This window comes from Syngnathoides biaculeatus, chromosome 13 (genome assembly GCF_019802595.1).
Source record: "Syngnathoides biaculeatus isolate LvHL_M chromosome 13, ASM1980259v1, whole genome shotgun sequence".
Classification (NCBI taxonomy): domain Eukaryota; kingdom Metazoa; phylum Chordata; class Actinopteri; order Syngnathiformes; family Syngnathidae; genus Syngnathoides; species Syngnathoides biaculeatus.
Window position 1 is genome coordinate 26707208 of NC_084652.1, and position 16193 is coordinate 26723400.

The 16193-nt window shown below is 42.9% G+C and overlaps 1 protein-coding gene and 1 pseudogene across 3 annotated transcripts in view; both read right to left on the reverse strand.

The window, feature by feature from the left end:
- The window catches only part of LOC133510637 (phospholipid phosphatase-related protein type 4-like), a 185011-nt gene that overhangs the window by 43109 nt on the left and 125709 nt on the right, over positions 1-16193 (reverse strand). For 2 of the 3 annotated variants that reach the window (XM_061838779.1, XM_061838778.1), the window contains exons 10-12: positions 10679-11276; positions 5722-5772; positions 4402-4540 (exon numbers count right to left, since the gene is read on the reverse strand). In XM_061838779.1, the coding sequence (XP_061694763.1) occupies positions 4402-4540; positions 5722-5772; positions 10679-11276 (788 nt within the window). The remainder of the gene's footprint in view (positions 1-4401; positions 4541-5721; positions 5773-10678; positions 11277-16193) is intronic. The other variant, XM_061838780.1, reaches the window with a different exon arrangement.
- On the reverse strand, positions 14394-14512 carry LOC133511581 (5S ribosomal RNA; annotated as a pseudogene).

The window sequence follows — 16193 nt, forward strand, 5'->3', positions numbered from 1 at the left end:
CTTTTTTTATCTTCAACCTACATTATCTGAATTTCTACCTATGTCTTGCAGATTAACAGTGTCGGATGCGGGCGTAGGAAGCCCGGGCCACCACCTAACTGTTATGGAATTTGTATGATGAACGCTCATGTATGTTTATCATGTTTGTTTGGCGCACAGTTTTACGCTGGATGCCCTTCCTGACGCAACCCTCTGCATTTATCCAGGCTTGGGACCAGCCGACAGGTAGCAGAATACTGTGCTGCCCAACGGGCTGCAGATACTACAAAAAAGAACCAATCACATAAAAAGAGTCAGCGCATAAGGTATACAAATCACATCCTTCATCTCTGCAAATATAAAGGAGATGGAGATTTAAAGGATATGGGGATGGAAGAGATTCAAATCACAATGGCTCTCACTCTAGTTGTTGAAGGTTGAGTCCACGTTTGATGTTTCTTCAACATCAAAGATTTTATCACAAATGCGTTAGGTTGTTAGCAAACTAAGCTAAGGAATCTTGGCTGATAAGCTAGTCTATGTTGACGTTTCCACTTGTCCAACTTCTTATAAGTACTCACAATCCTCGTTGTAGAAGATACGGAGGTTTTGCAGGTCGTGAAGGTACTAACGTTTGATCTTTTCCTTCTCAGTAAGTATTGGAATACAGACCCGTTTTGTTGTTAGCAAGCTGGGCTAGGCTAACTTGGGCCGAGCAGCTTCAACGCAAAACGATACTTCTACCACTGAACCGTGGTCGGGTCGCAGAGGCAGTAGCTTTAACAGCAACACTCACATTCCCTTTCTCCAGCTACTTCATCCCCCATTTCTGGGGGATCCCGAGGCGTTCCCCGGCCAGCTGAGAGACATAGTTTCTCCACCATGTCCTGGGTCATCTCCGGGGTCTCCTTCCAGTGGAATGTGGGCAGAACACCTCACTAGGGAGCCGTCCAGTAGGCATCGAAATTAAATGCCCCAGCCACGTCATCTGGCTCTCTCTCAATGCGGAGGAGGACAAGCTAGAATTTTAGCTCTTCCCGGATAACCAAGCTTCTCAACCTATCTCAAAAGGAGACCTTGGACTCACTGGGAGGAAAATCACTTGATCTTCGTCATAACCTACAGCTTGTGACCATAGGTCAGGCTAGTAAACGTAGATTGACCATTAAATTGAGAGCTTCGCCTTTCAACTAAATCAGGGGTTGGCAACCTTTAACGCTCATAGAGCCATTTTGATCCGGTTTTCACAGAAAAGACAACACTGAGAGTAGCAAACACACAAATACTTTAATGTAATATCTGTAACTAGGAGAGTACCCCTGTAAGAGCCCAGGGGAGTGGAGTAAGGTAGACAAGTTGAAGAGTGAGTATAACCGAGCAGCTGGTTGTTGTTGGAGTGCTACTTCAAAAAAAGCAACTAACAAACCCAGCGGTGACTACTGTTCCTCATTGCCCATTGCCGATAGAATTACAATCCAATGGAAAAAATGCACACTATTTCACTGAACAATGAAAATAAATATTTGCAAATTAACTGCTTAGCTGCTCCTGAACCTCCGCGCACAGCGTCTGCAAATCAAAGAAATAGTAAGACACTTTCATCTTTACGCAGGACTGTTAGCTGCCGTCTGGGAGGCGTGTCGGCATTTTGGAAAGTGTGACCCATATTTTGAGCGATAACGTATTTCGAGATCACAATAATCTTACAATTTACAACTATAATTAAACAAATGAAGAAACGAAAATAAAATACTTTGTTCAAATATTGTTCAGTTTTGCTGTTGCTGGGCTTTGCGTGCATGCCAGCTGTCAAATGTGCCTGCTTCCACATCAAATGTGCTGTCAAACGTCTCTAAAGAAGGCAAATGGTGATAAGGCGTTAAAAAAAAATGTTGTGGTCCCGATTTCCTACATTTCAGAACTAGGGTCACTATGTAGTTTTTAAAAAATATATTTTTTACAGAATATTTTTACTCCCTCTCCAACACATGGTGATGTCATTTTCTTGTCAGTTCTCGATAATTCAGGCTCTTGTGTCCATAATAACATCAAAATTCATGAACGCTTGGCTCAAAAAACATAAAACAATGTCAAAAATCGAACATAGCAAAATATGAAGACGTAACTTGACTTGATAAGGCTCATTCATGCTATTACATGGGATAAGGCAGTTACACTAGCTGACACTCCTGAACACGTGAGCATATACGTACACACAACAATCTGGCAAGAAGTGGGATGAAAAACAAGGCTTAAATGCACAACATACTCAGGGTGCAGGTGCGTGCATGAGGACGGCGGTTGCTGTCAAACTATGGCGTCGAGCATTTTAATTGGATGCACCCTCTCGCCTTTTTATGTGCCCATGACGCTTGTTTCTACGTAGTTTGAGGTCTCGTTCTTTTGATAGTGACCTCACGCCATATCAAACACCCAACTGAACTCTGTGCTTTAGCATGGTCGTGGAGAACCATGCCCCTCACATATTTCTTACGTGTTTGGGTCAGTGGAAATTTTTAGGATTCGTCGGGAAATCAAACCAACAAGCTTAGGCCTCATCAAAATTGCACAAGGTTTGAAAAAAGAATTTAAAAACTTTGACTTAATAAGAAGACATGACACACATTTTTTAGACAAATAATACACTTCAACGTGACACTTGTTTATTTTTCCAAGTGCTGTTTGGTGCATCAGCACAAACAACAGTCAGGAAGCATCCTCCAACCCGAAGGTAGTGGGAGATGACCCTCTTCTCCACAACAGCCAAGTTGAGCAAAATGTGCGCATCTTGCTCTGAAAGGCTGTTTTTCCACTGTTAAAAAGTTACAAACATGAATATTTCTAAAAGTAAAGCTTTCCAGTCGGTTCCAAAGGTTTGTAATGTTGTCTGGTGGAGAGTTCTATAGAAAACATGCATAAAATGGGCAAGAAAAGCATCCTATTTAATATTATAGCCAAGTTGAAGAAAATGTGCACATCTTGCTCTGAAAGGCTGTTTTTGGCTGTGAAAAGGTTACAAACATGAATAATTCCAAAACTAAAGCATTCCGGTTGGTTCCAAAGGCTTGTAATGTTGTGTGTTGGAGAGTTCTATAGAAAACATGCATAAAATTGGCAAGAAAAGCATCCTATTTGATTTTATAGCCAAGTTGAGGAAAATGTCCGCATCATGCTCTGAAAGGCTTTTTTTCGCTGGCTATAAAATCAAATAGGATGCCCCAACATACAGGTGACATTCCAAGTCCCTCGAGCCAGTTTATGGAGCCGTGGATTGGATTGCCAAATTTCCTGGCTTCAGTCACTGCCCAACTCACACTGCAACTCCATAAAGTTTTTTTTTTATTCTTTTTATTTTAAAAGAGGTTGCTGCTAAAGAAGGTGTCATTTAGCTGCACAAGTAACATGGAACCACCACAACAGAAACTGAAAAGGAGCTGAAAAGAGTGACAGCATTAGATGGATTGGAGAAACTTTACCCTACATGGCAACCTAAAAGAGGACTGGAGCAAGGGTAGAGCAGCTGGTCTGTCATGTTGCTAAGTAGTAGCAAGTCAGCTGCAAAGGCAGTAGCTTTGTCCGGTACACAAGGATTTAACACTGATGAGTACAAAACAGACCTGGGAATCTATATGTGGTCAATACATAGCAAGGAATCCGAGTTAAAGTCAATGATTTTAAACTAAAAAGACAAAGCTCTCTGTATGGAGACATTCCAACGAAAACATAATATTCAAAATGTACCAGTTTACTCTCTTACTGGTTCAATGGTTGGGCGACAAATTATAGCACAAGGAGTAATAATTTTATTGTGATTCGTTGGTCGGTTATTACTGTCAATACAACTACTGTGAAACTTCACTTAATCACACCTGTACTGTTGTATTGCTGTGGTGTAGTATGACGGGGAACATCTCATTCAATACAGTTGCCCTGTATTTAAATATAATTTCGAGGGAAAGATGAACGCAGTCAATTTGGCTGACAATTTGTTGTACTTTAATCCTGCTAAGGTGGCATAGCAGCGCAGTTGTAGAGTGTTAGCCTCATGGTTCTGTGGTCCCGGGTTCAAATCCTGGCCCTGCCTGTGTGGAATTTGCATGTTCACTCAGTGCCTGCGTGGGTTTCCTCTGGGAATTTCAGGTTTTCTCCCACATCCCAAAAACATGCATTGATTGGAGGCCTTAAATTGCCCCGAGGTGTGATTGTGTGTGACTGTTGTCTATCTCTATGTGCCCTGTGATTGGCTGACAACTAGTTCAGGGTGTACTCTTTCTCCTGCCTGAAGATAGCTCAGATAGGCTCCAGCACTCCCGCAACCCTTATGAGGATAAGCAGCTCAGAAAAGGAATGAATGAATGGATGGATAGTCCTGCTTAACTTTTTATCTGAATGTGCAATAAGTCGCCTTTGAGTAGTCCATACCTTCGATTGCACCAGTAGTGGATGCCGGTGGTGATGACTCCTGCTCCATTAAGGCTCTGTACCGAATCGATCCAGTGCAACTGCCACCATCCTCTGATCGAGAGTTAAGCAAACCCTGCTGTTTTGAGAAAGCAATTACCTAGAAAGACAAAAAAAAAAAGTGACCTCATGCTAGTTGGTGTGGCATAGTCAATATCCCCTGAAAGAGCACCCATGCACACAGATTTCATATTTATTTTAGTTCCTTTTTTAAGGGTTTTTTGGTCATTTTAATTGTTTCTGGTTGTCATTGGTGCTCTGTCACAAGTTTACCAGAGCAGTTTACTGAAGCTGGTCTGTGGCTTCTCTCCTCCTCCCTGATCCAAAATCACTGTGTGACTGTGCCACAAGTACTGTGTGATGGAGTCGATCACGGTGTTGCCTGCATCCACTGATCTCAGGCTGCTGCCCTTATCAGTGTTCTTGGCTACTGGAACGTTTTCAATTTTGACATAGTTAGCCCTCATTGGCTGGGTCCTGCTCTCACCATTGCACAGGCAATCTACAGACAAAGAGCCATGACACCCACCTGCACACCAACGCTATCATCCGCTAGGTTATCGACATCCGGTCAGGTCATTGCCGTTCTCATCGTCTTTGGGCTTTTTTTCATTGTGTATTTTCACTAACTTTGGATTTTGGACTGTCGACCCTTTGATGTCTGACCATCTTGGTTATTCTTTCTCTGATTAATAGGTGGGATTTAGAATACAACACGTTGCTTGTCCGCTTTGGGCTTCCTTCTTCTTGACATGACATCACCTAGTATTGTAGCTTGCACTATAGATCACAATGAGACTTGGCGCTGGAGTGGGCCAGCTGGTCCAATAGGAAAACTGGACTTGAAAGTATTACAAACCTGAAGCAACTGTGGTGTCAGGTTTTTTATCCCTACTTACTGTAAAATGATTTATGACCAGAATCTCTCAGCTCTTTTGTGTTCACAATTTGTTCTTCACCCAAAATATTTGTGGGGTTTCTTTGTGTGTGTGTGGTGTGTGTGTGTGTGTGTCGTGTTCAGCTCTTAGAATGGAGAAATTACAGTACATCCCCTTTACACTGAACAGTTTTTCTGTGTCACAGAGGAGTTTCTCTGGGTTTCCTCTCTGATTTCTTTGCATTAGAATTTAAGTTTTATTGGGGATCAGTCAATCAGTCAAAAAGAACTGAATTTTAAGAGGGGTGAAAAAGGCACAAAAAGAAAAAGACGAAGTGCCAACTGCAAACAGAAAGAGAAAACTAAATAATTCCATATTTACAACAACAAAAAACGGGTGTTACCTGCGATTGTAGCGATACACTCTGTAAAGGAAGACCAGGACAAGTGTCTGCCTGTGGAAAAATGCAAGTCAATTCAAGCCACTGTGAAGGCAAAAGACTGACAGAAAGGTCCCATAATGCTGCGTATGCTTTGCGGGGGAGATGGACCTCATCAATCAATTGAGGGCAGAACCCGGAACCAGAAGCAACCCTGTTGACAGGACACGTCCCATGCCGCGGGACCCAGGACAGTCCACAGCCTTCCCCAAAGGCATCCCGAGAACTGGATACCAGGCAATCGCTGCAGGGACCTAATGCCACTCCCCATCCAGCGCCGCCCCACCTAATGGAGAATGGGAAGGCCCCCCAACCCGCAGGGCCAGAAATGTGACCAGTCCAAGCCCAGTCCGAGGATGGAAGAAAATTTCATTTGTGTTGGAACGGGGTACAGACTGAGGCACCTGACAAGGATACACGATGAGGGCGGGAACCCAGCCAGTTTGGCACGGATAACAATCGCTCATTAATTACAAGCGACGTTGTAATCGACGAGTTAGTTAAGGATTACCATGAAAATCTTTTGACGTTCAGGAGAGCTGGAGGTGATGTAACGAAATGACTTCTGGAATGGATTAATTTCGTAAGTAGAGGTACCATTGTAGTTTCTTATGTAGTGTATCTTAACATTGCATTAGATAAATAATGAGTGAGGAAAATTGAGGTCTGAACTTACAAAGTAAGACAGACAAATTCCCTAAGTATTTCAAAGGAACTCTAAGGTCTATTTCAAAGGAATTCTATGGTCATTTGGGTAACCATCCGAGGTTATCACCGGGGGTCCTGGTTACAAATCTGCATTTATTGGTTTATGGCACCCAATTATTCAATGCCCAGGAGGAGAAGGGAAGGGCCCCACAGTTTTAACTGTCTCCTCTTTCCATTAGTGTAATTAGTGTCGTATGGTGTAATCCATTAGTGTAATATGCTTTGTCAGATCATACGAGTGTATTGTTTTTGGCAACGTTCATGTGTATTCTTTGCTTTCCAGTTTGAGTCCCTGGTGTGTGTGGCTGTGAGGGGCTCCAATGGCTGTTTGTAGAATGACTTACACTTTTTTCATCATTTTTTCAAACAAAGCAGGTTTTTCTCAACTGGAAGCCGCAAAACCTTTGATAAACCAAGGGGCATACATTTAAGATCCTGAGCATGCGGCACTGCATCAAGAACCAATATCAATGTTTAAAGGATATCAACACGGGCTCAGGAACACTTCAGAAAAACCAATGTCAGTATATAGAGTTTGATGCTATATCAGTAAATGCAACTTTAAATCATCTTCAAAAAAAACAGTAAAGGCTTCTTGCAGCTTTTGAGCATCAAGGCCTTGCACCAGAGCTGCTGAGACAGTTCTACACAGTGGTCATCCAATCGGTATTGTGTACCTCCATCACAGTCTGGTGTGGGGCCGCCACAAAAAAGCGCAAACTACGACTGTAACGGACAATTAAAACCGCTGAATGGATTGTCGGCACCACGATACCAACTATTGAGGACTTGCACGCAACTTGAACTAGTTCCGAAGCAGGCAGTCAAACCTTGTCCCTCCTAGAGAGAAGCTCAACATTTTCATTTCTGCCACCTCCAGTTGTGCTTCCTGTTGTCTCCTCATTGCCACAATTTTTAATTCATACACCATGGCTGGCCTCACCACTGTTTTATAAACTTTGCCCTTCATCTGAGCAGAGACTTTTCTGTCACATAACACACCAGACATCTTGCGGCATCCTGCTTGGACCCATTTCTTTACTTCCTTACCACACTCATCATTGCTCTGAATGGTTGAGCCCAAGTATTTGAAGTCATCCCCCTTGCTATCTCCGCTCCCTGTAGCCTCACCATTCCCCCTCCACCCATCTCATTCACGCACTTATATTCTGGTTCACTTTGGCTAATTTTCATTCCTCTCCTTTCCAATGCATGCCTCCATCTATCTAATTGTTCCTCCACCTGCTCCCTGCTTTCACTACAGATCACAATGTAATCTGTGAACATCATGGTCCAAGGGGATTCCAGTCTAACCTCATCTGTCAGCCGATCCATTATCACAACAAACATAAAGGTTCTAACAGCTGATCCCTGATGCAGTGTCACCTCCACCTTAAATTCTACTATCACACCTACGGCACACCTCAGCACTGTTCTGCTGCCCTCATACATGTCCTGAACAATTCTAATATATTTTCTGCCACACCAGACTTACACATGCAGTACCACAATTTTTCTCTTGGTACTCTGTCATTGGCTTTCTCTCGATCCACAGACAAATTGTACAGTAATCACGGTTAATTGTGACCAGAACCACCCATGAAAACTGAAAAACAGCAATGTGGGTGATGTTTGTTTACGTGGGTACCATAACATCATCTTTAATTATAAATCCTTACCGATATATGTACAGTATTGTAAATGTATCATATAAATATAAATTCTAAAACCCTTACTCCATTATATTATTGCATAGTTACCGTTCATCACTGTTTGGTTCTATATTAAAAGGTTCATTTGTTCAACCTTGGCCCGCGTCTTTGTTCAATTTAATGGTGCCACAAAAGCATAACTTCTGCCCTCTTTGATTATATCCAAAAGGTTTAATTTTTCGCTGATCGTCATCAGCTCCTATGTCAGTCAGAGGGCTTTTTTTCTGCAATGTGCTGTCCACAAAGAGAACACAGCTCCCTTTTTGAACAATCCTCTTATTTTGCATATTCCTCTTCAGCTTGAGTGCTTCGGCAGCAGCTTTAAGATCAAGCATGATCGCTTTGGAGGCATTTGGAACTACAAAAGTTGTCACGCACACACGAAACAGTGTAGAAAATGATGAGAGAGTGGGAGGAGGGAGTGAGCGAGAGAGAGATTTGCTGGATGGAGATATAATAATGCGGCCAATCAGCTCCAAAAAGCTGATCTGGCTTGTTTTTTTGGGTTTTTTTTTTTTTTTTTTTTGGGCCTCTTCAAGTGACATAGTACTACTGTAAGTTGGTAGGAGAAAATAAGTTAAACTGAAGCCACAGTAGGTGATGTGCAAAGTAGAAAGGGATTAATGTAGCTCCTTCTGAACTTCTTTGTACCATTCCACGAACATCCTCAAGGCAAATAATGCATCTGTGGTACTCTTTCTAGGCTTGAAACCATACTGTTGCTTGGAGATACTTACTTCTGTCCTGAATCTGGCCTCCACTACTCTTTCCCAAAACTTTATTGTGTGGCTCATCAACTTTATTCCTCTATAGTTCCCACTGCTATGCAAATGGTCTCTGTTCTTAAAAATGGGAACTAGCACACTATTCCTCCATTCTTCAGGCATCTTCTCGCTTGCGAATATTCTGTTGAATAAGTTGGTCAAAATCTCCACAGCCACCTCTCCAAATTCCTTCCATACCACCACAGGTATGTCATCAGGCCCACCCGCTTTCCCATTTTCTTTGGTGCCTTTCTAACTCACCCCTTACTGATCATTACCACTTCCTGGTCCATCACACGTGCCTCTTCAACTCTTCCTTCTCTCTTATTTTCTTCCTTCATCTACTTCTCAAAGTATTTTTTCCATTTAGCACACAACTGGCACCATTCCACACATTTCCATCTCCATCCTTAATCGCCCTGACCTGCTGCACATCCTTCCCATATCTCTCTCTGTCTGGCCAACCTGTAGAGATCCAATTCTCCTTCATTTGTGTCCAACCTGGTGTCCTTGTAGTTAAATGTCTCTTGTTCAGCCTTTGCCAACTCTACTTTTGCTCTATGTCGCATCTCAATTTATTCCTTTCGCCTCTCCTCAATCCTCTCAGTGTGCCACTTCTTCGCTCATCTCTTTCCTTGTATCACTTCCTGTACTTTGAGGTTCCACCACCAAGTCTCCTCCACCTTTCCTCCCAGAAGACACACCAAGTACTCCCCTGCCTGTCTCTCTGATCACCTTGGCTTTAGTAGTCCAGTCTTTGCGAGCTCCACCTGTCCAATCGAGAGCCTGTCTCACCTCTTTCTGAAAGGCCGCACAACATTCTTCCTTTCTCAGCATCCACCACAAGGTTCTCTGCTCTACCCTTGTCTTCTTAATCTTCCTCCCCACCACCAGAGTCCTCCTATACACCACCAGCATATGTTGTTGAGCTACACTCTCCCCTCCCACTACCTTACAGTCAGTAACCTCCTTCAAATTACATCTGTACAGAAATATAATCTCTCTGCGTGTTTCTACCTCCACTCTAGTAGGTCACCCTATGTTCCTGCCTCTTCTGGAAAAAAAAAAAAGTGTTCACTTCTGCCATTTCCATCCTTTTTGCATTGTCCACCACCATGTGTCCTTCAAAATTCCTTTCCTGGATGCCATACTTACCCATCACTTCTTCATCGCCCCTGTTTCCTTCATCAACAACTTCACCAAATCTTTTGACAGTCATGTAGAATTAAAATAGATATTTGTTTCTATTTTTTTTTTTTTTTTTTTTGCTATCATAATCTTCCTTAACCCCTGCTGAAAAATTGAATCCCACATCAAACCGTGGGTCAGAAACCAAATTGTGACTCTGGTTTTTCATTACAGCCCCACTCTTACACAGGTTTGTGACCTCTGTGGCACTCTCCTGAACAGTATTTGGACAATTTGGCCATATGATAAGTATACCTAAAGGAAAAGAAAACAGAAGAACATTCCTATATTGATGTTGGTCTTTGTATTTGTGGAACAGAAAAAAATGTCTTTCTCAAACTGATCAATAAATTTGGAAGCATGCAGTATTGTAAAGGTAGTCGTAACATGTACAATTAACCTAACCAGCAATTCAGAGAGGAGTTAAAGTTTAAGTCCAGCTCCTGAAAACGCTATAATTTTGTCTGTATTTGGAAAAAATAAAGATCTGTTTTATCTATAAACACATGAAATTAAAGGTGTATAAATGGCAATACAAATACAATTCACCTGCATGAGTCGTGGCTGACCGCCTGCACTGAGAGGTCTGGAGGGGATGGTGGTCTTCTCCGCAGCTCTCATCCACTTTTGTTTAGCTGACCCAACCACATCCAAACTGCTCTCTTCTGATTCACTCTCCTGATCCTTGTTAGTAGAATTTTCCTCCTCTGGAATATGAACTAGCTGAGAAGATCCAGGACGTGACTGAACAATCATTCTTGGTCCACCAGCAAAGCCAATACCTTCATTCTGGGTCAAGGGGTGTTTATTGGCTATAGGAACACAGCTTGCAGCCATTTTCATGTATGAGGCTGGGATGTGGGATCCTTCCCGGCCATTGGGTGGAGGCAGGTGGGTTCCACTCTGGAGCTCCATATCTAATCCGATGGCAAATGATTCAGAGGGATAGTGTAGCTGGACATCTCTTTGAGGAGATAATGAAGCTGGTCTTATGCCATCCATAACCTGCAGAGATAGCTTCCTTTTGTCATTTTTATTCCTCCACTGGGTGAGGAGTTGCTTGGATCGCGTTGAATCCATTGAGGAATGGATAGAGGCATGACGGCGGGGAATGCGACCTCCCTCCAATGGCGAGCTACCGTGAGACCTGGAGGAAGATGCAAAAAAACTTTTTATCTCTTTCTGGGCAGGGGGTGTAAATTTTCAACAGGTTCAATATAATCGAAAATTTTAAGTCAAGAGTATCGTTTTCTGAAAGTATCAAATTTTTCTCTCTGCAAAATTTTATTTGGTCCAGAGAGTCTGTGTGTGTATATGTATGTGCCTTTATATATATCCATCCATTTTCTTAGACGCTTATCATCAAAAGGGTCATGGGAGTGCTGGAGGCTATCCCAGTTGTCATTGGGTAAGAGGCAGGGTACACCCTGAACTGGTTGACAGTCAATGGCATGGTACATGTAGACAGACAACAGTTGCACTCACAATCACACCTAGGGGCAATTTAGAGTGTCCAACTAATGTTGCATGTTTTTGGGATGTGTGAGGAAATTGGACTGCCCAGAAAAAACCCATGCTGCAGGCACAGGGAGAACATGCAAACTCCACTCCACACAGGCGGCATTGCACCCTGGACCTCAGAACTGTGAGGTCAAGGCTTTACACACACACACACACACACACACACACACACACAATACTTATTAGACGTCATCATCCCTGCCGCATCACAATCAGCTTTGAACCACTCCAGTGAGTGTTTGACGTCACAGTTTGATGAAGCCCTCACTACCAAATAATCTGCAAAGAACAGAGATGCAAAGGTAAGGCCACTAAAGCAGATAAAAGTTGTGAACAAAATCGGTGACAAGGAGCAGCCTTGACAGAGTCCAACTCTCACCGGAAACAAGTCCGACTTAATGCCGGCAATGCAGACCAAACTCTGACAGCACTCATAAAGGGACCAAACAGCCCGCATCAGGGAGTTCGGTAATCCATACTCATGAATAACCCCCCACAGGACTCAGCGAATTACACATCTGAATGCCTTTTCTAAGTCCACAAAACACATGTAGACTGGTTGGGTGAACTCCCATGCACCCTCCAGGATCCTGCTGAGGGTGTAGAGCTGGTCCACTGGTCCACAACCAGGACAAAAAACACTTTAGTCCTTCTGAATCAGAGATTCGACTTCCCGACCTTACCAGGGAGGCTGAGGAGTGTGATCCCCCAGTAGTTGGAACACACTCTCTGGTCCCCCTTCTTAAAAAGTGGGACCACCCCGCCAGTCTGCCGCTACAGAGTCACTGTCGCCGATGATATGGTGGTGCAGAGGCCCCACAAAATCCAGAGCCTTTAGAAACTCTAGGCGAATCTTATCCACCACCGGAACCTTGTCACCGAAGATTTTTTTCACCACCTCAGTGACCTCAACTACAGAGATCAGAGAAACCACCTCAGAGAACCCAGACTCCACTTCCTGATGGGAAGGCATGATAGGTGAAATTGAGCAGGTCTTCGAAGTATTGCCCCCACCGACACAACGTCCTGAGTTGAGGTCAGCAGTGCCCCTTCCTCACTATACAGTAATTCTACTCAACTTCGCACTTCACCTATTGTGGCTTCAGTGCATCGCTTTTCCCCCTTCCACCAAAAAAACCCAGATCGGCATACAGTACGTAATATATTATGGGAAACGTATTGATACATGTCGACATCTCCGGAAAGCAGATCGGTCAGAAGGAGCTACAGTATTAAAACACAGTACGTTGGTGTTCTTCTCACTGCAAAAGCTTTACACACCCTTGATGGCTCCATCACCAACTATTAACATTTGGAGTCACAATTTTTGGATGGTTTAGTTTCATACCTTTTAGTGGTGGTGGGGGATGAGCATTCTTGGCAAAGGTCTTGTAAAAGTGTCTCAAATATATTTGTAAATCGTATGTCAATGTTTTGCATTGACTCATGTTTTTTTTCTTGCTCTTCGCTTTAATGACTGTCTATGGCCACTCACAAAAGGTTGAGGCAGCCCGCAACACAGGCCAGCTGGAATCCTCTGTAATCTGCTGGTGGTGATGTTGAGTCACTCAAGATGCCTGAGAATGGTCCTCAGAAGCGCTAGACTCGGATGCAGGAGGCTCCGTAGTCCTCCGAAGAGAAGAAGTCGAGAAGATGAGAGAATGCCAGTAGCAAAGGATGCCAGGGTGATGGATATGGCGGTAGAGAGGGCATTGTGACCATCCTGTGCCACTGGGGCTCGTGGGGGAGAACCCAAGCAGAAACTGTAAATGAAGCCTTGAAGTCCCTTTGAATATCGGGTCTGGCTGCAGCAGGTCTTGTGGAACGCCCGTTGACAGGCGGTACATGTGATCGAAGCAAAGTCACAGGGAAAAGGCCCCTCCCACGGCATGAGTCAGAGTTAAGTGACCAGGCTTTGTAAGGCTCCCCAGGAGGATAGCCCCTTGCGGGACACCACGGGAAGGTACCTGGTCTTTGTCCCATTCTGCTGGTGTTGTTGTGTCCTCCCTTTTAGATGGCTTTGCTCCCAGTAGATTCCTGGCAGAACTGCTGGAGGATCCGTTATTGTTTACACAGTCTACATCTGTCCTTATTGTTGAGGTAAGTCGCTGTCTGTTGGTACACTTCTGCTCACTATTTTGAGACATAGGTAGAGTGGTTTCCTTACCTATCCATTTACATCCACATAGACTTCGAGCAGCAGATGTTCAATTCCAGAATTGACATCCTCTGCAGTAGCCCATGATCATCCTCAGTAGACATATGAAGCATCTTGACAGCTGGTCTTGTTGCAAACACCAGGCACACACAAATTAGCAGATCACACTGACGTAATGATGAGACAACTGATTATCCACAAAAAAGAAAAAAAAACAGTTCCACAGGTTGAAAAGTATCCAAGAGTCATTGCTTCATTTTTTTTTTTTTAGAACAACAAGCTTATCAGCAAGAAAAAATGTCAATAGAACCAAAGCAACGAGAGCAAGGGAAAAAATGTGACTGGACTGTATGAAAAGCGAGAAAGCTTTTTCTTATAAGACAAAGTTGCTCTTTCACGATTGCACTGTCAGACTACTGCAATAAAATCTTGGATTCCGAAGCGACCTCCTTCTTCTTCTTTTCCTTTCAGCTTGTTCCGTTAGGCCACAGCGTGTCATTTTAGATGAACACATGTTTTTTTTGGCACAGTTTTACACCGGATGCCCTTTCTAACGCAACCCCTCTGCATTTAGCTGGGGAGAGGAGCTTACAGCACCTGGTATTCCAAAGCGGTCTCCCATCCAAGTACTAACCAGGGCCACACCCACTTAGCTTCCGAGATCTGATGAGAACGGGCGTTCTCAGGGTAGCATGGCCGTAAGATTGGATTCCTCTGCCACCACATGCCATTTTTTACCATCTTTGGGCTTTATCTTGTCAACTGAAATGCGACCGGATACACTCGTTACTATGGTCACGATAACAAGAGTAGATGGCACCGACTTTAATATAAGATGGAAATGGGGGAAAACCTGTGTGGATTGTGACTGCTGCTCAGGACAGGAAGGATGTCCGTGTAAGGCTTGCTTGAGGTACATTATGTTCACATATTTTAATACGATGCGGCTCAAAAACAGGGAACAAACCCTTATGCAGCCCAGCAAGCTATTGCCAGTGTTCTGTCAAACTATCCTTTAAAGTTTATTTGGGAGTCAAGTAATTTAATTACAATAAAGTAATTACAGTACTTTAGCACGCATTATTTGTGTCATGGGACATATAATATATGCCCTGACGAGCAGTGATTTTCCAACCTAAATGAAACCAGGGCACATATTTTACAATTGAAAAATCTTAGAGCACACAAAATACAAAAATGTTACAAATATGTATATTAATTACTGTATGTTCTTCCTCCCATCAAATAGAAGACCATTAATTTGTTCTGATTCACAATGCCTCACTGGAACAAATGGATAAACAAATATACATTATTTTTTGTAAATATACTTCTTGGGCAACTAAGTACACAACTATATGGATTAAATGAAAGAGTCATTAAAATGGACACATTCCTCAATCTTGTGATTGGATTGGTGATCGATGATCTTTTTTTTTTTTTAACTTGATGATCGGTGATCCGATCCAAAAATTCTGATCATGTAAAGCCCAGTCACTCACATTTGAAAAATGTACGGGTGTGGTCCGCCAGTCATGCCCGCAGATATAAAGTTGCGGGTGTGTATTCTGTTTGTAATTCTGAGTGTACCCCTTTAAGAGCGGAAGAGGGCAGTGTCAGGTAAATTAGGAAGTAGGCTGAGCAGCAGCAATTGTTATAGAGTGATTCCCAAACAGTGTGTCGTGAGCGCTGTTCAGGTGTGCCATGGGAAGTTGTCCAATTTTATGTACTTGTTAAAATAAAAAACATTTATTCCAAGAAATAGTGTATCTTTATTCATCTATTTATGCCAGTGAGGTACAATGTCAGACAGAACAGAAAAAATCCTCTTTTATTAGATGGCAGGAAGTACATACAGTTATTAATTGATCCATTTTTGGTGACATTTACTTTTATTGGTGTGGCGTGGGATTTTTCAATTGTAAAATATGTGCCTTGGCTCTATATAGGTTGGAAATCACTGTTATAAACTGTGTTGAAAAAAAAAAGATGTTAGGCTGTGGTTCACTGCGCTGGATCAGTTTTCACGTGTACTTAGAGTGTGCGACAAGTGCGCAATTGCACAGTGGCGCAGTTTAGAGAGAACATTGATCAAGACAACACAAAAAAAGCGATTTCTTTCAATATCTATGTATTTCTACACATATCAAATTTTACGCGTGTGATTTTTCACGCTCGACTATGTAGATTTGTGAGTGTGATGGCGCGTGGGCGCATATGCGCCCGTCAAATTACAGTGACTGAAAGCCTGATATAAATATATACTTAAGATTCAGTAAATGATCATTGCAGCCCAAATAAAAAAATCAAATTTCAAAAGATGCAAATGCAGGCAAGGCAGATCGACTCTTGGATGACATCAAACCTGGTGACTTGGTGCTGATA